At 43.9% G+C, this 22,938-nt stretch overlaps 1 protein-coding gene, 1 long non-coding RNA gene and 1 pseudogene across 3 annotated transcripts in view; 1 reads left to right on the top strand and 2 right to left on the bottom strand.

Moving 5' to 3' along the window:
* LOC310784655 overlaps positions 1-960 on the bottom strand; it is a 2,327-nt gene extending 1,367 nt beyond the window's left edge. The window contains exon 1 of the long non-coding RNA XR_014553134.1: positions 725-960. This is a non-coding gene — a long non-coding RNA (uncharacterized lncRNA). The remainder of the gene's footprint in view (positions 1-724) is intronic.
* Positions 961-7,267: 6,307 nt separating this feature from the next.
* On the bottom strand, positions 7,268-9,034 carry LOC310785018 (inositol hexakisphosphate kinase 2 pseudogene; annotated as a pseudogene). The gene has a single exon. The product of its transcript is annotated as an inositol hexakisphosphate kinase 2 pseudogene (transcript).
* A 4,695-nt stretch (positions 9,035-13,729) lies between these two features.
* Positions 13,730-21,276, top strand: gjb9b (gap junction protein beta 9b). Its single transcript, XM_083646740.1, has 3 exons — positions 13,730-13,835; positions 18,268-18,729; positions 19,653-21,276. Exons 2-3 carry the CDS (start codon positions 18,340-18,342, stop codon positions 20,085-20,087), a joined length of 825 nt encoding a protein of 274 aa, XP_083502866.1. The 5' UTR covers positions 13,730-13,835; positions 18,268-18,339; the 3' UTR covers positions 20,088-21,276.
* The last annotated feature ends 1,662 nt before the right edge of the window (positions 21,277-22,938 follow it).

The following is a 22,938-nucleotide window of genomic DNA, read 5'->3' as shown; positions in this document are numbered from 1 at the left end:
GATACCTATAACAGACAAATATCTGCTTCTCTTGTCCGATAAGCGATAATAATTTCACATTTTTGTATTTATGCAGCTGCTGGACTCTAGCAGCTTCATATGGCTCATCTCAAGCCTGTTTGGTCCAAAATAGAGCTTGCATCAGTGTGGGGGTAAAAGGAAATAAATAATACAAACGATTTACAGACTAACAGTCACAGACTGTAACGGTCTGTAACGTTAGTTTTGATCTCATCTTACATGGCCGTGCACGCAAACAGAAGAATATGCACGCAGTAAATTAACGTGAGCAGCAACACACTAACAATGGGCTGTACTCTGTAACGTTAGTTTAATCAATTGTCTGTTTATAGCCGCGAAAGCAAACGGAATTATGTACGTTAACGTTAAACGGCCGAATAACACCGTTAATGGTGTATTGATATATCCAGAATGAGCACAAAATAGATGTTTGCAACCGATGCCTTTTTACGTTTTACTCCAAGAAACGTGGAAGGTTTTTAACAAGATGTAGATGGCCCATGCATTTCTTCACTGGGTAGAGTGGCTAACGCTAGCCTCTGCTACTTGTAGGCCTATGTGTAACACAAAAAGCTGACTACACAACGACATTTAACTATTAGCCATCTAACTTGTTGTTATCTGCCTAACCAGCGAAATGGCTAATGGTAAGATCGCAGCAGAGCACAATAGGATTTACAAATATAGCGTTAAATATTCTTACCGATCTGCTTTTCAAAGAGCCCCGAAGTTTTCAGTGTTCTTTGTTGTCGTGCACGTCTTGTTTTTCTTGTGATGAAGTTGCAAGAAGGCAGCGGATGATCGCCACCAACCGGTCTGTTATTGTCCGTATATCGCTTTTATAATCAGTCCTGTGTTTTGTAGATAGGTGAAGACAAGTCATGGTTTAAAACGACTTTTTCAAAGATTGTTGCTATCAGTACTCGGCGCATGTTTGCTTCCTGAAATCCCATTCATAAAATGGCGCCAGGACACACGTAGCCTCAATGGCCTGGACGCAGACACAACGTCACACTACGGCAACGCAAAAGTGCCAAAATTTCTTCACTTCCCATCGTCACTCTCAACCCCCCCCCCCCCCCTCCCTCCCAATAATCTTTATTTCAAACTGTTAACATTACACACACAAAAACAACATCAGACAAATGGATACAGATGAGACATGGGGGGGGGGGATATATAGACTGCAGTGCAGACCTGACCAGTGTAATAAAGTAGAGAGAGAGAGAGAGAGAGAGAGAGAGAGAGAGAGAGAGAGAGAGAGAGAGAGAGAGAGAGAGAGAGAGAGAGCCATCATCCTGCATCTGGCTGAAAAATATAACACTGCATACCCAGTGAATAAATGACCCACGTTTATTCTTCTTGGACATCTACCTATTATTATTTGCACTTTATTTATTTATTTATTTATTTATTTATTTATTTATTTATATTCCAGGGACAAAACAATTGTTCCAGAGGTTAAATTAGGCTACAACTGGGTAGACACAGCCCTGTTGTGCCTTAAATTTTGTGTAGGCCTATACAATATTTTGCCAAAAATATGTTGCTATCTTCTATAAACATTCCAAATTTGACATGTTCAAGTAGAAATGCATCAATGCTAGATTATCCATAAATTAAAATTAGGCCAATTATAAGTAATTTTGCAGGGGAAAAAAGTGATCTTTTGTCTCCACATCTGTATTGCAAAATTCATACAGATTCACATTCTACTCCTAAAATGATTTTTTCCCCTTTGTGTACACACACACACACACACACACACACACACACACACACACACACACACACACACACACACACACACACACACACACACACACATACAGATCCTTTAAAAAAAATTGAATATCATGGAAATAACATGGATAACCGTGGACTTCAGCGGATTGTCAAGCAAAGACGATTCAAAAAATTTGGCAGAGATTCAGAGGGAGTGGACTGAGGCTGGAGTCAGTCATAACTGAGAAGTAACTGCTGATTTTCTTCACACTATAATACTTTCTTGAAATACTGTATTGGGGGTCTTCTGGAGCTGTAGGCCAAAATTATGAAAAATGAAACAAATAAAGGCTAGAAATATTTCACTTTGTGTGTAATGAATCTATAATCTATGAAAGTTTCACTTTTTGAAAGGAATTATGGAAGAAAACTTTCCATGATATTCAAATTTTTGGGAAAGGATCTGTGTGTGTATATATATATATATACATACTTATAGTGATCAACTGCTTATATTGATCAAAAACCTTGGTCCTGAATTATTCCATGCTGTTATGAATAATTTGCTTATAGTGATCAATACTCTGCTTACAGTGATCATTTTGGGCCTTGTCCCACCTGAGAACAATGGATTTTTTTTTTAATTACAGTAATTTTATTTATTTATTTATTTACTTACAAACTGCCAGAAATGAGCTTTTTGATTAAAAAAAATCTACAGAGGTTCTCAAAGTGGGGTCCAGGTACCCCCAGGGGTCCTTGAGGGGCTTCCAGGGGTATACCCAGCAAAAAAAGTAATTCATTTTCAGAAGAATTCCAAAGATAAGTAACACAATGACAGAATGCATGAGTATTTTGGTCATGGGTTTCATACACTTTATATTATAAAACATTGTGACGACCACACATGGGAGGGTAGTCACAAAAGCTAAAAATCATATCAGTTGGGACAAAATATTATCAAATGAGGCTCCGTTGTCTAATTTGTGTCAGTTTAAAGTTTGAGAACCACTGCACTAGACATCAAGTCAAGTGGCTAGCCCATGGATGCACTATCAAGCACATAAGCTATAGACCACTTTGCTTGGTCATTCAAAACCATTCAAAGTCCAACATCCATCCGGTTGTATTTTAATTTGCTCTGGTTTACGACTCAGGCGTGAACAATTCAATAAAGTGAATTTATAAGCTATTGATTTTGATTTCTGGTATTCAAAGAACATTCCAACACAGGTGATTAGAAATGTTTGTCCACTATGTTTTTTAATTCAAAGACTAACCCAAAAATTTGAGAGAACAACATAAATAAAAAGTAAATGCTGCACGGACAAAACAATTACTACAGAAATTAAATAGGCTACAATAAACTTCTCAAATACAATGTATAATTTTTGGGCATTTGTGTTTTTCATCCATAGGCCTATAGAGCTTTGGAAAATCTTGCTAAGTTCATTTTCGAATGCTGTGAAGGTATTTTTGCCTTTGTGTAGCCTAATAAAAACAGAAATCCATTAAATAGTCTCTTTCAAACAAAAGAGAACAGAACTTAGCCCATCGTTTCAAATTAGAGCTATAGTTTCATAATGCTTATGAATGCAGTTTAATGGATGGAGTATCTTGGCCTATCTGCCGACGGCCAGACACCAGCGCCCCTCCAGCGCTGATGTGGTACTTAGAGAGGGAAAATTCTTGGCGGCTTGCCGACGGCCTGCCGCTGCTAGCCCTCCAGCGGCATTCCGCCAGAGTGAAGGTAGCGGCATCCTCCAGTGGGCCGCCGGATGGCCGCTGAAGGAATGCCACCGCCGCCCGGCCGCTCAAAATGCGACCACGGGCCACTAGCGGCAGCGGCAGATTGCTAGCTGGGCTGTTGAGCTTGACTCTAGTCTGGCACTGTGAAGAGACATGAGAGGCCAGAGGTTTTCAAAGTGGCGTCCACAGCAAAACGTGGGATCATCTATTTTCACTATAATTCCAAGGAACACAATGACAGAATCAGAATCAGAATTATTTTATTTGCCAAGGTATGTTTTCAGTTTTCACATACTAGGAATTTGTCTTGGTGTGGTTGGTGCTCATGTAACATTGATAAGAACAAATATACGAGATATAAACAAATAATATATATTTATAAAGGATCTAAAGAGATTATAAAATATTATAAAAGGATTCAGATATTAACAGATATAGACACTTAACAGATATAAACAGTATTAACAGAATAAAAACAGTCTTGACAGCTAGGTGAGGTAGCCTTGCCGTTTACAGAATATGTATACAGGGTCAGTGGACATCCACACCCAAAGCGCTTTTGGAGCTGCCAGCGTCTTTCTGCAATTCATTCTCTATGTAAAAAACGTGCTAAACGTGCTCCTCTTTTAATGAACGCACCTGGCGTTTAGCGCTGGTGGCGTCTGTTGTTTTTGGAGGAGCGCTATGGGCGTTAGTTATGAACATTAGAGGAAAAGCGCGCTGCTCGTCTTTTCCACTCCTCCTACTTTTTCTCCTCCCGAGGGATCCTCAACCTCCGCTGCTGCCAGAATTAGCAATAATCTGGCTTTCATGTTGACAGTGAACAACATCAAACAGACAAAACTAGCTGGCTACCGTCCTTGTGGTCGTTGTGTTCTGATCTGTACTGCACGCGACTGCAGGGGGAAACAAAACGGAGCACAACATAACCGCTCCGTGCGTTGTGTTTTGTGCACAATGGAAGCGCTCTCGACATGATTTTCATAGCGTTCTGAAAAAAGCGCTTTGGGTGTGAACGCCGCCTCAGGGTGCATCAGAGGTAGCAGCAGTAAGTGAGCTTTGTGTTGCTGACGAATGTATGACTATTTTGGTCATGGGTTTCATACACTTTCTGTAATAAAACATCTAAAAGCAAAAATCTTATCAGATGGGGGACCCTGGGACACTGCAATGTACTGGGTCTCTTCACTGATGTTGAACACCGACATGCTTTTTGTTACATCTCACACCCACTCTATGATATGATATGATACTTTATTGTCCACCATGGTGGAAATTTTTCTTTGGCTTCTCTTCCCATAGAGACACTATCTCTATGAGACCATTTACACCTGGCATTATGCGTTTTCTGCCATCAGATTGCAATCAGATGCTGCTTGACCACATTAGCCTGATTTCATTTACATCTGGCGTTAACATGCATTTTTCCTTATCCAGATAACTTCCAGATAACTTATTAACACCCAAAATGGGTGTCCTCTCAATCCGCATACAGTTGCTGTATCCAGATTGAGAGGACACATTGCATTTACACTTGTGTTCAATGTCACAATGCAGTCCTGACCACTTCCAGAGGTGGTTTGGCCGATCAGATTGCAATCCTTCTTCAATGTGTCTTGGGGCGTTTACACCTGGCATTTCAAGTGGTCAAGCACAATCAGATTGCAATCTGATGGCAGAAAACGCATGTTAACGCCAGGTGTATGGTGTAATGGCCTTTCACTAAATGCATTAGGCCTGTCTGTAAATAATCTGGAAATAATGTAATGATGTAAGACATCTTGTAAGCCATTGTTTTACAGCTTAATTTTTAGCCAACTAGGCTACTGTAAAATAACATGATGCCGTGCGTTGAGTCCCCTCCACCAGCTTTGTTGTCCCATACTGCTTCAGTGGACGTGTGGCATCTTGTAGTCATTTGGAGCACAGTCGAATCTCACATTACAAAAAAAGACTGCAAAGAAAGGCTGGCCAAAGATAGAGAGTGGTAATGTTCATTAGCTGCAAACTTTTAGAAGTCATTGCTGTATAAGGATTTTTAATGACTTCTTTATTGAATTTAGACTGAATCTTACTAGTTAAAAATTAAAAGCTGAGAATAAGCACTTGTCATTGTGTATTTTCACATCCCCAGTAAGGACAGTATAGAGCCAAAACTTTGAAGGATGTCCAAAATACTCTTTGATATAAGGTGCCCTCAAGTTCCAATGCTACATCAATATGATCATAACTTTTATTCTTTTATCATCAATGTTAGATTGATGGTCGCTCCTCCCTCTCATTAGAAACAGTGAGAACATCAGTTCTATGACTCAACAATGACAAATCACTGACAATTAAAAAATTGTCCTTTAGGCTGAAGTGACAGTCATAGTGACAGTCATATCGGTTCTCTTTGTCTGCAATTTGCCTGACTATACACATTTTTATTCCAGCTTTGATTCCTTTGTACCATTTCATCATTACGAAAACAACACCGAGCCTGGGGCCAGGGGTGTCCAAACTTTTTTGAATGGGGCCCCCCGGTTTGATGTGAAAATACCTGCGGGCGGCCAGCTACTTCTTGCATCATATGGGTTATAAGAAAAGAAAAAAACATACTGTACAGTACAATTGTACTCTAAGGACTTTGTTTACGGTCTGAAAACATTAGTTCCGCCTGTGTTGCTCCTACTTTGTGCTTGTCTATACAGACTGTATGATGGTGCTGTCATTGTTAGGTGAATGGAACAAAACGCAAAGTGAACTTGCTTGATTAAGCAATAGTGTCTGGAGGGCCACATATAGTATATTTTGAGGGACAGGCAACGGGCCGTTTAACATCCGGACTTTGGACATGTCTGCCTGACAGAGATCTACTGAGTGCACTTTTCTAGTCTGTGTGTTATCAGTGCATTTTAGGATCAATCCAATGCAATGACAAACGGGACAGCGCTACAATCCATTGAACAGATGAAGTGAGATTGAGGCTTATGTTGTTTGGGTACACATTATCATACATCATTGTAAATCACCCACAAATAATAGTACAGTTATGTCTTCCTGCTTTCACAGCAAGTCATTGTTTTTCCCCCAACCCTCTCACTCTCTGAGATCACTTACAGTAAAGAAGCTGATCTGTAACAGAGAAAAGAGAGTTCTAGTATGCTACAGGAGACCCTGTTTCTATTACCATTTATAACAAAGAAAAGGAGCTGTCGCAGAAACAGGGAAAAGTGCAATAGCCCAGTAAGTCCTCCTGTGGCAGGTTAGGGATGGTGCAGGACACACCATACAGATCTTCGCTTGACCCAGAGGACTCCCAGTCCCCAGCCTCCAAGTAGAGGCGAGAGAGTCCCCTCCCTATGTAGGCATAATAAGGACAATGCACAAGGACAAGCAGGGCTTCAACTCAGCAACGTGCCATTCCCAGGTTTGAGTTTCAGAACATGGTGACTCCAGGCCGCCCTTACAGCTCAAACACACCATATGCCAAAGCCATGCAGAACTGAAGCTTGAGGCAGGCGCAAGCTGATCTGACGCTTAACCAGTCGCACCAGACCCCCTCCCCCCTCACAAATTGCATTGACTTCATGCCTGGCAGCTCGGGATCAGCGCGCATCACGCTTGGAAAATAGAACAGAAGCTGAAACTATTGGATCAGCGTGGCGTTGGCGTGGCGTCAGCGTGGCGTGGCGTGCGGCTGGTGTGAACGGACTCACTTGTTAACAAGGATGCTGAAATGAAACTGCGTGGCTTTGGCATGGGATTGGCGTATGGTGTGAACGTGCACTTACTCAGCACTGTTATCCTCCAGCTGGGAGATGATGGTGATCAGGCTCTGGAGGCCGAAGATGAAGTCACTGTCCTGGCCCTCGTGGACAACGCTGTCCTCACCATAGTGACGACAGGTGGTGTGGGCAAAGTCAATCATGCGCACGTCCACTGCGGGGCTGCTGGCTTCTGCTGTGCTGCGGGAGGGGTCACTGCCGCTGTTGAGGCTTCCTCCCGCCGCACCGTCGCTGCCTGAGGAGCGAGGGAAACCACAGCCCCCTTCCTCTTCTTCGTCTGAGGGCTCATCGTCATCGCCCTCTTCCCCACCACGGTGCCTGGGTCTAGTGGGAGAGCTGGTAGGTTCTCCGTCATAGATGATGAGCAGGGAGCTGGAGTAGAAGCGGTAGGAGTCGCAGGCCTCCAGGGCGGCTTGCATTTCTCTGAGGCTGCGCAGCACCGGGGGCAGCAGCTCTCGACGCAGGCGGTGCCCGTCGTGGAAGAACTGGTACAGGGCCTTCCTGAAGCCTGCGAGGGTCAACTTACGGCCGTGGTACTTATTCATGCACATCAGCTGGCCCGAGCCCGACTGGTAAACCTGCATGCCGCAAAGCCGCACTCCAATGGAGGCAGATGTGCTCTGTTGGCATTTGCGGATATGACTGGCCTTCTTTTCCTCGGACGCGTCATCCCCATGCTGCCGTGTTCCCATCTTCAGGTCTAAGACACATGGAACTGCATAGCGCCATGTCAGGTTCTCCAGAAGGATGAATTTGTATTGGTTGCGGTGCTTTGCATTCTCCTTCATCCTCTGTAAGTGCTGCTGGTGACATTTGAGACTCCAGGGGTTGTGTTTGACCACGGTGCCTTTCTCCAAGCTGTAGTAGAGCACCTCTTCCTGCTGCTGTTGCAGTTGCTGCTGCTGCTGAACCTTGTCACGATTAGAACTCACGATCGTGTCTTCCTTCCGGATCTGTCGAGCCCCGTCTTTGCTGTAGTTGTCATTCTCCAAAGAGGACTCCTTCTTGTTGCCCCACTTTATCATCTTCCTCATGGCCTCGCAGTCTGCAGAGGGGTCCATGTTTTCCAGGACTCCTGGTTCGCTGTGGAGAGGGTAGGCGATGAGGCACAGGTTTCCATCCTCATCCTCTTCAAAGCTTACTGATACAACACCTATATACTGAGGGGTGAACTTCCTTATCTCGGGCGGGAGGCTCTTGTAGAATTGGTGCTCCCGGGGGATGAGGGGCTTGCAGATTGTCTGCTCCCCAAATTGCAGCACACAGGAGTGGCCTCCCACTTGGTGGCCGAAGGGTTCAAGCATCACCCCTTTTCCACTATACGTCTTCTTGTCCCGCTGCATGGCCTGGAAGTAGGTGGCCTGCACAGGCTTGTGACGATGCAACACTTGTATGGCATCGTCTATTTTAAACCAATCCCTTTTTCTCCCAATGTTGACCGAGTCCTCCCAGTCCTCCAGCACCTCTGTTACGGTGAGAACATAGACGTAGGTTCTGTGTTTCCTCTCTGGGTTCTCAAACACGCCGACTAAACGACCTAACGTCCCCTTCACACCAGCCTCTTCACACACTTCTCGAGCAGCAGCAACACTGGGCTCCTCCTCCGGCTCCATTTTCCCACCAGGAACAATCCACTTGTCGGGATGTCCACTGCTACTCACCAGCAGCACCTCCTCTTCCTCATCGCTACGGAGACACAGACAGGCGGCTCGCTTCGTGTAGCCATCCCCATCGTATGTCCGGGTTTGGTTTAACTTCATCTTCATCATTTTGTGGCACAAAAGTGAAAAAGTACAGCTGTTGCCCCTAAGAAAGATGTTGACAAATGCAAAATCGTCCTTGGGGGAACTTCTTTTTTGCTTCATTTTCACATAGGTACATCTACATCATCATGGTTGCCAGTGATGTCATCAGTGATGATGTCATCAGTGGTGTCGCTTGAACAATTTTGATGTCATTTGTGATTATGGTATGTCATCAGTGATATGTCATCAGGGATGTCACTCGAGCAATTGTGATGTCATCGCAATTGTGATGTCATCAGTGACTGATGTCATCAGTGATATCACTCGAGCACTTGTGATCTCATCGGTAATGATGGCATATTGCCTTCAAATGGGGTCGTGTTACTGTGTTTATGACGATGTCATTGCTGATGATGTCATTGGCCTGACTGCAAGAGAAAACTGCATCATATAGTTTTCCCTTGCAGTTGAATGATAAGCCACCTTTTGAAAATAAGAAATTGAGTGAGAGTTGCAATTAGTGCCTCCTGAGAAGATTCATTTTAACGTTTCATTGTTTATCATATATTTTCTCTTGCAGTTGAATGAGCCACCTTTTGAAGAATATAACATTACAAAGAAATTGAGTGAGAGTTGCAATTAGTGCCTCCTGTGCAGATTCATTTTAACGCTTCATTTATTTTCATGATTGATTACATTTTTTCCATTTTCCCCTCTCACAGAAGTACCCCCTGTAGTACCTCCATGTACCCCTAGGGGTACACGTACCCTAATTTGGGAACCACTGTTGTACATCCTTGTAAATCAACATCAACAAAATAATAGGATTATATGTCTTCCTGCTTTAATAAGCACATGTCATTTGGTGTGTTTTTTCCAGCCCTCCCTTACGTCTCCTCACAGTTTGACAAACCTTTCCACAGGCGATCATCCTGTGGCGTCTGCCTAATGGAGAAAGAGTGACAGAGAGAGAGAAACACACACACAGGGAGAGAAAGAGAGAGAGAGAAAGAGAGAGAGAGAGAGAGAGAGAGAGAGAGACACACACACACACACACACAGAGGGAGAGAAGATGGTGACCTCAGGGCATCCTGACATCATCCACAGTGGCGGGGCAGACATGGTGCTGTCACAACACACAGCGGGAGGGGTGAGGCGGGGGAGGGTGTGGGGATCCTCGGTGTCACACATTGTGACACACTAGGGACAGCCCGAGCTGTAGCACTGACTGTGACAGTAATGGGACAGGTCTGCAGAAAGGGGGACTGGGAGTGGGTGGCCTGTAGAAATGGGGGAACTGTGTGTGTGTGTGTGTGTGGGGGGGGGGGGGGGGATCTGTGGGCATGACCAGAGAGAGATAGGGCATGAGACTAGACTGGATGACTGTGTCAGCATAAGCACCAATCACATGGGCAGATACAGCATTGTTGGGCATTCGGTTCAGTATAGTATGGTGATTAACGCCGTTGTGTGTAGCATTTAAAAAAACACATTAAATAGTTCTAATGTGTCTCAAAAACAAGAACAAATGTCACATAAACAGTATAATTGCCTTCTGTTGCAAAGAGGATCTTTGCTTCTTTGGTCAAATATTTCTTTCCCCTTTTGCTCTGCTGAAGACAATAAACGAAAATCTGCTACTGCGATAATCCCTGAAAGCTTTAGCTCCGTTTGCTCTGGTAGAACAGCGCCACCTGTAATGTCTCAAAATTAATTTGGCAATGATGAATTGGTGTTAAACTGCTACGCATAGCACATGAAAGGAAAGAAAGTAAGTTTAACCAGACATCAGAATTGGTATTATACTGCCTCTGTTTGTTCTCTTTCACCAGCCAGTCACCAGCTAGTCTCCCCCCACCCCCACCCAGCCTGACAGGGAAAGTGGAGTAACGTCGTGATGGAGCATCAGCATTCTCTAGAGGCCAAAGCAGGGCATAGCAGGGCAGAGTCTGTTTAAAACACCATTCAGCTTTCTCCCCCTCTGATCTTTCTCCTGTGCTGGCCATTCCCTTCCACAGCATGAGAGCATGATGGGAGCAGAAGCCCAAGCAGGGGGGACAGCACAGACTGTACGGTTTTGAGCTATGTGTCATGTGATTTTAACGTGCAATATTTTTATTACAAATAAAACAAAGGCATTTGGCTATTATGTAAAACTGGAACCACATGAGGAAACTTGCTTTGTGAATATTAAAGTATTAAAGGGACAAAGAACTATGCAAACTATGGTGGCACACCCTAACTGAACCTATATATCACACTGTCACTGTCACTCAGTCTTTGTCTATTTCACTCTCTCAAAGATGACAAGTTGACAGCACACTTACACACTCACACACCCATATAGACCCTTTTCACGGGGGCCATTTTGTGTTGAAAATGCATGGTAAACACTAAAAACAAAACACTAATGAGGGTTTCCAACTTCTACGATTGGAAGTTGGAAACCCATTACTGTTTTGCTTACACCTGTGTTTACCCTGCCTTTTCGACACAAAATGGCCCCCATGAAAAGGGTCTATATGGGTGACGACCAGTAACTTCTGACTGCTCTGTTTGCAGAACCTTTTCAGCTTTCATCTCCCTTGTGCATACTGCATATACAGTAGATATCTGCGTGTGTGTGTGTGTGTGTGTGTGTGTGTGTGTGTGTGTGTGTGTGTGTGTGTGTGTGTGCATGTGTGTGTGCGCGCGTGTGTGTGTGTGTGTGTGTGTGTGTGTGTGTGTGTGTGTGTGTGTGTGCCTGAGGGTGTAGCCTACCTGCTTATTTCGGTCTACTGGTGTACCTATCCATGTTTGCTCCCACTTTTCTGTTGTATTCATGCATAACGAGACGGTGTGTCACCTGGAAACTACAACCAACGAAAAAAACACCCAAACAGGACAGGTTCAACTGAGAGAGATCCCTCCCACCTGCGGAATGCATGGGACATGCCAGGAAGGAAGCCACAAATGTTATTATAACAGTTCTATGTGATTCAGCTGTCATGTAATGACCAATTGGTTCATGTTTGTCTGTAATTATTTATTGAGAACATTGAGCAATGATCTATGTTTAGCCATCTGAGATAGGCTGGTTAAGAAGAAGAAATCTGACAGCCAGGCGATCAGATGGACACTGATAAGCAACACAAAGGGGTATGTATGGGTTAATATTTCACTTTGTTTTTGTTACATATCTCATCATCAGGTCAAAACGTCACATCGCCAATATGTCATCTTTTCAGGGACAAAGAAAAACAGCCTTAGCTTTATTACCATGCATTTCTGAATGTATCCAGTGGGTTTTTGAAAGGGGTTCAGAGGTTCCCTAATATCAGAATTGTCAACTTGTTACAATCATTTCCTTCTTCAGTCTGACCCTGCCTCCACTACCGATTTCTGTGAGGTAGAGGGATTTGATTTTCCCTAACCAATCATTAGAGACCAACGTATACTGTAGTTCCCCCTGTGGCACTGATTGGCTAATTGTTAATCCCCCCCGGGCGCTCATTGGACCAATCATTTTTCAACTGAGAAACCGTTGTTTCATGTCACGATGCCAGACCAGAATCAGTCAACTTGGTGGAGTGGAAAAATTCCAAGGTCTGGACCCATGCAGGCACTTTCAGAGGGCCAAGTGAGCGTAACATTTTCTAGACTATAGAGGAGCATATAATCCTTCAACTGAAGTTTAAACATGAAAATCGCCAAACTTGTTTTTCCTGACATGATAATTTTCATGATAAACATCTTGTGCACGTTATTTCAAGGTGCCGACTTCTAAGAATGTTATTATCACAGGGTTTCCTTTCACTTTGTATTCAGGACTACCATTTCTATCTTTATTTGCCTTTCATTTTGAGCTGACGTTATGCTCTTTAAAGAATTCCCATCTCCCCTCGCCTTCATTTACAATCAATAAGAGGATCAGAAATAAGCTGGTGAAGCAGACACATGAGTGGGCTCTAAAGGTGAAACACCTGAGAGGAGCGCGCAAAGCCAGGTGCGGCCCACAGACCACCCTTTGCATTCAAATGTGGTCATTTGCATCGGTTCCATATTACAGCATCCCCAGGGCTTTGCATACAGATCTCAGTTCTGGTCTGTCAAGTCAGCTGACTGCAGTGTTGTCATCAAGTCACTACAACTCGAGTCAGAACGGAGTCTCGAGTCCCCAGTGTCTGAGTCCAGGTCGCCTACTGAACATGAGCGTGAATCCGCATGTAGGTGGAACATGTGTCTGTATTAGTATAGCTATCAATATCTCGTGGCAAATTATTAGGGGCTATTACACAAAAAAGTCTTTATCAATTAACAAGTCAGAGTCCTCGTCTCCAACTTCCGAGTCCGAATGCATGAAAGGTCAAGTCCAAGTCAGTGCTCAAGTCCAAGTCGAGTCACGAGTCCTGAAAATTATGTCCAGAGTCCGACTAGTAGAACAATGGCTGACTGCCTGCTTACCTTCCCAACAGCTGCCTATCTTTCGCCATATCTAATCATAATTCCATTCCCATGTCCTTTTTACTTTCTGCGACAACTTGCCATTCCTATCTCTTCCCTAAAAATACAAAGAGGCAGTGAGTCATGTCCCAACACATGCAAAACAGGTCCAGAGTGGAATTGTCAGTGTGTGTGTGTGTGTGTGTGTGTGTGTGTGTGTTTGTCCTATGCTCCACCCACCCTCCCACTCCTGATGTAGCAGCTCCACACCTCAAAGCCAAACCCACCTCCTCACATCCAGGTGAGGCCAGCCCAGTTACAGTAGCACCGACCACAGGCCACTCGCACTTTGCCTCGCTACTCCGGAAACATCTCTTTTCCATCCTTTCCCTGCATCCCGAGGTAAGAAGCCGTGTGCTCGTCTACTTTTCTGAGCACCTTAGAGAAAGAAATATCATTTCCAGTTGTATATTAGCCTACGGATGAATAAAAGGAATGGACAAAATAAGTTAGCGTTTAGAGAGCTGGGGCAGCAGGTGCTGGATGAATGCGTGTTCTGTTCATTTCGATAGCAGATGTAAGAATGTGTCGAGGACCTAGAACTCTGTAAGTCAAAGAAAGCACTGAGTCCTGGTGTGTAAAGGTATGAGACACTTGTAAAAACAGAATATATAACTGGGATCACTATGAACACATATCATACAGTCTTCCTTAAGCTTCGTGTACTCCTTTGGCTGATGTGTTTTACGACTTTGAATGAGTCTGTAAGGGAGATCTTGAAGGTCAGGTTGAAGATATTTGAGTCAAGCAATGAATGACAGCAAAAAGAGTGTAAAAAGTAGAGACAGTGAGGGGGGAGAGTGGAACAAGAAGGAACTTCCTCCCCCACCCCACTGAGATGGCCCATGTTATATTGACACACGCAAAGCACCATAGGCTTAGTGTTTGAAAGGTATGCAGCTAGCTCAACCTGTAGAGCAAGTCCCAGTCAAGCACACTGGCTGTGTACCCGGAACATAATGCTTTGCGGAATATCAAAGAGGATAGGCCTATGCGATTCAGTTGACATCGCATTCAGTGGTGCTAGACAGACAGCGGTGCAAGATGTTCCTGTGAAGCCGAGAATACTTGAAGGTCATTCATTGGTTTCTCTAATGAGAATCAAAAGTGACGGTGTGACTTGGATCACATACCTGAGGTTTCTCAATGCAGAGAGCGTGATGTGTCTTTTCTGTCACAACAAAGAGACACGTCGCCAACACACGGAGACAGACGAAGAGGCTGAGCTGTCTGAAGGCAGCATTGCAGTCTAGAGCAGGGATGGGCAACTGGTGGCCCGCAGTGCGGAGCTCATTTTTCGCACTGCACCCCGTCGATCAGACGAACGAACGGTTCTCAAGATACGCGAAGGACAGACACAGAGACAGACGGTGCTGGCCTTATAGTTATATCATTGGGTAATTGAGTGAGGGGTTATAGTATCCTACTGGTGGAAGTGCACAATCTGGCCCTCTGGTAGTGAGGAAAGAATCACACCAAGTGGAGAAGTAAGCTGTGCAGGTGTTGCAGGTCGGGTTATCAGTGATGTCATAGACGTTGTGACGTCATCAGGTACCACTGGCCCACTCGATGATTGTGCAACATGGCATCATCAGTCACATCACTTTGATGATTGTGTTTGTTTACTAATTATGACATCATCAGTCACCACTGGCCACCACCTGACATTGATGACAATGATGTCGTCGCTCTATCTACCAATCAACGATTGTGGGGCTGGGGCCCACAGGACAGACCGTCCGTGTTATGGCAACCATTTTAGGGCCTCCTCCTCCCTCAGACTATTGGCTATCATTCCTCAGTCTAAGCGTTGGACTGATGACTGAGGACTGATGACTGACGAGTGACGGCGTACTGTGCGATGACTGACATGTGAGGAGTGAAACAGTAATGCAGGAAGAATGACAGCATTTTCGTGTGAGGACTGAAGGTGTTTCAGAGCACACTCGATATGGTTTACTAGGAGACACAAGAACTGACAACGCTTAGACTGAGGAATGATAGCCAATAGTCTGAGGGAGGAGGATGCCCTAAAATGGTTGCCGTATCTGTGGCATATATCGGACAGATGAACAGACAGCATGTGTCCTAACAGACGGAAGGACGGACACACACAAAGTCACTTAAAGAAGTGGCTGCACCGCTTAAAAATGGTGACTGTCTCTATATCATCAAAGTTGCCCAACCCTGGTCTAGACATAGGAAAAGAAATTGTGCTCTAGCTCGGCGTCCCTACTGAGAGAAAGATGTACTATTTATCTCTGCTTTTTTTCTTCTCTGTCGCTGCTCAATGTCACCCAAAATCTGTGTGTGTGTGTGTGTGTGTGTGTGTGTGTGTGTGTGTGTGTGTGTGTGTGTGTGTGTGTGTGCGTGCGTGCGTGCGTGCGCGTGCGTGCGTGCGTGAAATAGAGGAACAGAGACAAATCACATTCTGCAGCACATAGCCTATATTTGTGTGCATGCATTGACTACATGTTTCTAAGTGCAAGTGTGTACGTATGATTGTGCACGTTGTGCAAATTTGAACCCCAATCCCAATGCCAGACGAATAATTCTGAACTCATCAGGCCCCAATAGCATTTCCTTTTTTATGACATGCCCCGGAGCGCCCTGTTCACATGACATTCACTTCACACACACATTCATACCTGGAAGCTGACCAGTACAACCACAGTCTGATATGCGGCACTGAGCAGCTCCACTGGAGCGGTTGGGATTAAGGGCCTTGCTCAAGGGCACCTCAGTGGTGGTAATGAGAGAGGGAGGGGCAAGCGCTGCTTTTTCACTTTCCCCACCCAGATTTATCCTGCCGGTCCCGGAGATTGAACCGATGACCTTACGGTCGCAAGCTCGCTTCCCTAACCTTTAGGCCATCAGTGCTTCACGTTTTTTTTAAGTCGTGGGCGTGGCGGCTGGTGTGATCCCATCGCACGATGGTCTTTGAGTGTTTTTGCAGGCATTCAGTAAGTCAAATCTTTCTGTCATTTAATAGGAAGACATCTTGGGCGCGAGAGTCACTGATTGGACAACTCAGTCAGTCTCTAGAGCGAGCGACACTGAAGAAAAAAAAGTTTCTCAATCCAAATCTCAAATTTCTCAATCTCAAATTCCCTGGAGCTCCTGGCAGCGAGGTTATCCAGCTTGTTCTGTCAGGCCAGAGGAATGAGATGCGTGTATAAAAGCAGCAGCAGCAGCAGCACCACCCGCATTCGAAACTAATCCATGAGGAATCGTCGTGGCCCCTCTGTAGTGAAGCAGAGCCTTCTTGTGTTTACACTCGAATCAGATCAGTGTATATCAAAGATGTTTACACCCTTCACTCAGCCTCTTTAAAACCAGGCACACCTGTCACTCCGGAGCTCCCATCCCAAACCCAGCCTGCGAGGGCCTATTGAAATTTAATTTTCAATCAATCTACCACACACACGCGCACACGCGCGCACACACACACACACACACACACACACACACACACACACACACACACACACACACACACACACACACACACACACACACACACACACACACACACACACACACACACACACTCTCTCTCTCTCTCTCTCTCTCTCACATACACACACGCCCACACTTATAACCAAACACCCATCCTCCAAACCCCATATGTGAGAGAGAAATAAAAACAAATATCGATAGCCAACGGATCGATACGACAACGAGCACAGCAAACAAACTATGCACAAACGACTTGATCCATAAGAGTTCCACCTTTAAATTGTACCCACGTTTACTATAGAATCCACTGGGTAATATTTTGACTGAATCTCTGAGCACGGTTCCCATGGTGCTGCCGCGTGCTTAGCATTCATGAATCAGACGCCATTCCTTAACCGTCCTCTCTGAAGAACAAAGAATGCAACTGGCATTTGGGATGAGGACGATGACAATGGCGGGCTGCCCAGGCTCACTGTTCAAATAGCCATGTAATAGAGTGGAGGATACTGGATGGTCTTTATTGAAAAGGGAGGCTCTGATGGTGCCTCACTCAATGAGTCTGCATTGAGAGAGTAGCACTGTTACGAATCAGCTGTGACTGGGGGTAGATTAGTGTGGGGAAGAGGATTGCGTATCTTATAGGTTCTTTGAATGATGACAAACGTGGGTCTCCCATCTGGAAAGGTTTATTTGTGCAGCATGGAGTGAAGTAGGCTACACAGCAGTGGTACAGGTATTTCTCTGGAGAATAGCGTTAGCATAAAGCTCATATACAGTGGAACAAACAAGTCAGCATTGAGGAATAGCCATATATGTCAAGTGAAAGAAATGTGACTTGCGACATTGTGAGAAAAACACAAGTAGGTTAACCCTTTTAGTGGTAAATGCAATATTCCACAGATGTGAAAATGATTGACATTCACGGTTTCAAAAGCAAAAGTTATTTTGATTTCTTTTCATGCTGCATGAAAAGGGCAAAAATGTTTAATCTGGCCAGGACTGGGTATAATGGAAAAATAGAAGATTACTTTGAGGAATAAAAAAAACTCAGACAGTGCCAGGTGTTCTAAATCGTTATGGCACAGAAGTCATCTGGCATTGGATTACATTACATTACTGATTTACAATTTTGAAATAACCCGTAACATAATGTAATGCATTTTTAAAGTAACCAATCCTGATTCTATTTTTTTTTAAGTATATGAAAGGAGCTATTTTATGTGTAGACTAAGGAAGTGCAAAGCTCTTTATCTAATGAATGAATATTCATAAACTACTGTCCTTTGCCTAATCTACTTTGTGATCTTTTCATCAGCACCCACTTCATCCTAGCTGCACCCTGGTCTGGTGAGGAGCTCTCCCATCCTCCTCCTCTGAGGCAGCAGCCATGAATTGGTCTGCGTTAGAGGCCCTCCTCAGCGGGGTCAACAAGTACTCCACCGTGTTCGGCCGCATCTGGCTCTCCATGGTCTTCGTCTTCCGGGTGATGGTGTTCGTGGTCGCCGCCCAGCGGGTGTGGGGCGACGAGAGCAAGGACTTTGTGTGCAACACGGCGCAGCCCGGCTGCAACAACGTCTGCTACGACCACATCTTCCCCATCTCCCACATCCGCCTGTGGGCCCTGCAGCTCATCTTCGTCACCTGCCCGTCCCTGATGGTGGTGGGCCACGTCAAGTTCCGCGAGAAGAAGGACATACAGTACACCGCCTCGCACAAGGGCACCCACCTGTACGCCAACCCCGGGAAGAAACGAGGGGGGCTGTGGTGGACTTACCTGGTGAGAACCAAGCATATGGAGGCAGGAGTTATCTGAACAGAGAAGCTCTGGTGCTTCTGCTTTGATCAAACAGAAGTTAGACTTTAAAAAAGGCAAAAATGTCAAGGCACCAAGGCACCAAGGCATTGTGGCTAAAACGCCTCGGATTGTTCAAGAGATCCATGCCAAAGGCACTTTTAATCTAAAAGAAAAGAGTGCCTTGGTCTTTTTGCTTTTTTGGATTCTACTTGTCCAGAAGTAGGCTGTGAGTATAAGCCTGCCATTGCCGCCGTCCATTTCAGATGGCGCCAATGGCAGGAGAGGGGCCCTTACGCTTACGCGATCTGTTACCGTTTTCCAAGTTGCTGTCGCTATAGTAACAACAACAACAACAACCTCTGAGCTAGCAACCTACATGGTGAAAACGGCAAGTTTTGACGATGATTTGGATCATGCAATAAGGCAGGCCTGCTTCGTTCTTTCAGTGAACAGAATACTGTATATAGCTCTTAGTGTTTCAGATTTTATTTTGAAGATTCTCACTGGAAGTGTTTTGTCTTGCTGTTGCAGGCTTGAGCTACATGCGCGTCCAGAGCGATTGTGATTGGTAAAAATAAATAATAATAATAATAATAAATAAAAACAAGACAGTTTTTTTTTTTTGTCAAGTTACTTTCAAAATGTATACTACTATATACTACATATTACTAGTTACTTTCATTTGAAAGTAATAAGTTACTTTACAATATTACTGTCTGTGTAGAGTAACTCGTTACTTATGACACTACTTTTGCATTACATTCACCACAATAATAGCAGTAGCAGAATGACATTGCCGCCCCGGAACCATCCTGAAAAATAATTTCAACCCTCTTGAAGTCAGTGTAAACTGTCTAAAATGCGTCCCTGCCAGAGCCATGTAACCCTCATGTGTCTTCTTGTAGGTGAGTCTGATATTCAAGGCAGGCTTTGACGCCGGCTTCCTCTACATCCTGTACCTCATCTACGACGGCTACGACATGCCCCGCCTGTCCAAGTGCTCCCTGCCGCCCTGTCCCAACACCGTGGACTGCTTCATCTCGCGTCCCACCGAGAAGAGGATCTTCACAATCTTCATGGTGGTCTCCTCCGCCCTCTGCATCTTGATGTGCATCTGTGAAATGATTTACCTCATCTGCATGCGCATCCAGAAAATCCTGAGGAAGAAGAAGGAGGCGGACAGGAGGATGTTTGCAGAGAGTCACGAGATGTCGCCGCTGGCCGCACCCAGGTCAGAGTTCAGGTCCACAGCGTCAGTCAGGGTGGACCCCACCAACACGGCGTCCATCCAGAACCTCAGCAACATCAAGGCTGAGGAAAGGCCGTCCAAGAAAGAATAATGCACAATGTGACAGTGCAATCGAGTCTAAAGACTGAGTGAAGTTGTGCAGCGTTCCAGTTGTACCGGGAACTAGGAATTCACCAGTTCACGTCATGTGACGTCTGTAGGTTCACGTCTGTGACGTCACCTGAACTGGCATTCCCTGCTCTGAACTCGGGGGAACCTCACCAGCTCCGAGCTCAAAATCCAATATGGCAGCTCTGCGCTTCAACGGTAGTTAAAGCTGTAGTAATACACTGTTTATTAGCACTTCTGTCTTACTCGTGTCTCATTAAATCAGTTGTACACACAGTTGTCTAACTTCTATCTGTGGACATGTTGCTGCGGTGTTTGTACACAGTATGTGCAAAATACCGTGTAATGCATTGTCATCAACTGTTATGGCTATAGCCCGGCGGCGGCAAGAGTTGACTGGTTTCCCGACTGTTTTACTGGAATGTGATCAACTCCGGTGTGACATCACTCAACTGGGATCTTCCAAGTTCCCAGTGCAACTGGAACGCACAATAACCTGGCAGCTGTCTGTTGGAAGATGACATCATACAGCAAACGCTTTCAGCAGACTTTTTGGAGAATTGCTCCTCATCACAGAGATATCCATCAAAGATTCCCAGATGAGCTCTGAGTAAATGTCATCATGTTAAATGACTTTCTGCAGGAACTCACAATCCATGTAAATATATATACCTCAAATGAGGAGGATTACAGAGGGAGTGACATGAGTTTGAAATGATTTAGCCTATTACTGGAATCAGAGTGTATGTGTTATCTGCCAGCTAGGTTCAGGTTGATCAATCAGGCTACCATGTAAACATAATTTTATATCATGTGAGAAAATGTAGAAAGACACTAAGTTATGTAAATCAGTATTTTCCTTGAAGATGCACACTGCCCCCTAATGAATAAAAAAGATAAAGCACAAGAATGCAGACCAGAGCACTTATATATGAAACATCAAGGCAGTTATTACTCTTCGAAGGTGCTTTTGATTCCAGAGGACACTTTGAAAGATGCAATATGAACAAAGTCATACGTTTGAACAATGCCACCAAAAGGCGCTCCGCGACTAGATTGTAGCCTACTGTACTTTTCTCCCCCTTTCTTTTAAGACTTGAAGTAAAATTCTACCATCAGAACTTCTCAGAATATAATTGTTTAACATTTTTACTATTTATTGTTGTTATATATAAAGCTCTGAAAATGTGTTGGTGCGTCTTTTATTTGAAACCCTTTTTGCAATAATTATTATTGTAGTTTCTTTAGTCATACAATTAAGCTAAGCATGTGCTATATTACTCATATATTTGTTCACCAGGTTCAGGTATGAAAGTCAAATATTTGTCAAAGTATGGACGGATATTCTGACTGTGAAGGCAGAAAGTAGCCATAAGGTCGCCCTTATTACTAAAAAATAGTCTGTAGGACACAAAGCATAACTTAAGTAGCATAGCCTGTATGAATATAGGAATAGTATTATGATATCATAAGAGATAAAACAAAGAAGATAATATCAGTATAAACTTATTATTGAGGGTAATAATAATCAGGATTACCACAGGATATAAAAAATAAAAATACTATTAAAATACTAAGATAAGGATTAAAATACTAAGAGTTCACAATAAACTCACACTAGTATGAAGTACCTCTGACATGCTCTGAGGAATATTATGGGGAGTTGACAGGCTGTTTTTAAATTAATAGAAGATGTGAAGAGAGGGGAAGGGCAGTTTTTATTTTTTTATTTTATTTTTTACATTTTATTAAAGACCATAATAAAAAAAACAGATACAACACACAAAGACAACATCTACAATACAAGGCTCAGGGGTACATGCAAATAATAATAATAAGAAAAAAACAACAACAGCTAAGGCACTTCATGAGGTCACATAAGTTGTATAGCAGCACAGTCCGAATATTGCTTTGGTATTCTTTGAGTGTTTGATGGAGTCCATATATTCAGTGAGATCATTTTTAAACATGGGGGAAGAATGTTTTAGATTTTAGAACCACTGAATTTACACTTGTGGGTGTGGTATTTAGCAAGTAAAAGCAAAATATTAATTATAAAACATGTCCCCTCATTCTCCATCGTGAAATCAAATACACCAAAGAAAAATCTGAGATGAGATACAAGTGGATGAACTTCAGAATCTCTGACCAAAAATGTCTCTGTATGAGAACACTTCCAAAACGGATGTGAGACATTTTCATCAGAATATTTACAAAATGAGCACTCAGACTCAATGTCCCGCTTATATCTTTTAACACATTGAATGCCAGCCATGTTTTCATTCCTGTAGGTAAGTTGTGCCAGGGGTGTTTTTGACGATTCTGGCTCATTTTACAACAGCCGAGGATTCTTTTCTGTTAAGAATTCATGAACACCAATCATCTAAAAATAACTAATAGAATGTGTGCTTTCTCTGTCTAAAAGAGTTAGTTTGCAGAGTTAGTAGTTATGTAGATATTAGCCGTTGAGTACAGCATGGTTTCAGCGTCTGGAAATTTATTCAGAGATAAATGGCTTTTTGTGAAACAGTCACTTTAACCATTCATTTTTGGCATCAGTAAGACCGTCAGACATTCTAAACAATAGTTTTGAACAGTAATTTCCTCCATAACAACAGGAAACACCCCTCTCATTTAAACTCCTCCCTCCGTGTGTCTTTTCCTCCTGGCTGTACAGCGGGCGTGTCAGAAGCGCTTTTGCTGCTGCCTGCCTGTGTGCCTGTCTGCCTGCTTGCCTGCGTGCGGACGCTCCTTGTGCGAGTCAAGATGGGCCGGGGAATGCGTGGGCGATGGGCAGATGTTGATTCTGGCCTTTCTGAGGTGTTTCAAAGTGT

The sequence above is a fragment of the Poromitra crassiceps genome, assembly GCF_964638095.1.
Source record: "Poromitra crassiceps genome assembly, chromosome: 11".
Taxonomy (NCBI): domain Eukaryota; kingdom Metazoa; phylum Chordata; class Actinopteri; order Beryciformes; family Melamphaidae; genus Poromitra; species Poromitra crassiceps.
The sequence above is the reverse complement of the archived record's forward strand: the minus strand, read 5'-3'. Positions and strand labels throughout refer to the sequence as shown.

What these genes read in the sequence shown, in the direction of transcription:
- gjb9b (XM_083646740.1), top strand. Translation starts at nt 18,340, where the DNA reads ATGAATTGGTCTGCGTTAGAGGCCCTCCTCAGCGGGGTCAACAAGTAC. An exon ending in GGCTGTGGTGGACTTACCTG is followed by an intron (nt 18,730 to 19,652) that starts GTGAGAACCAAG and finishes GTCTTCTTGTAG; the next exon opens with GTGAGTCTGATATTCAAGGC.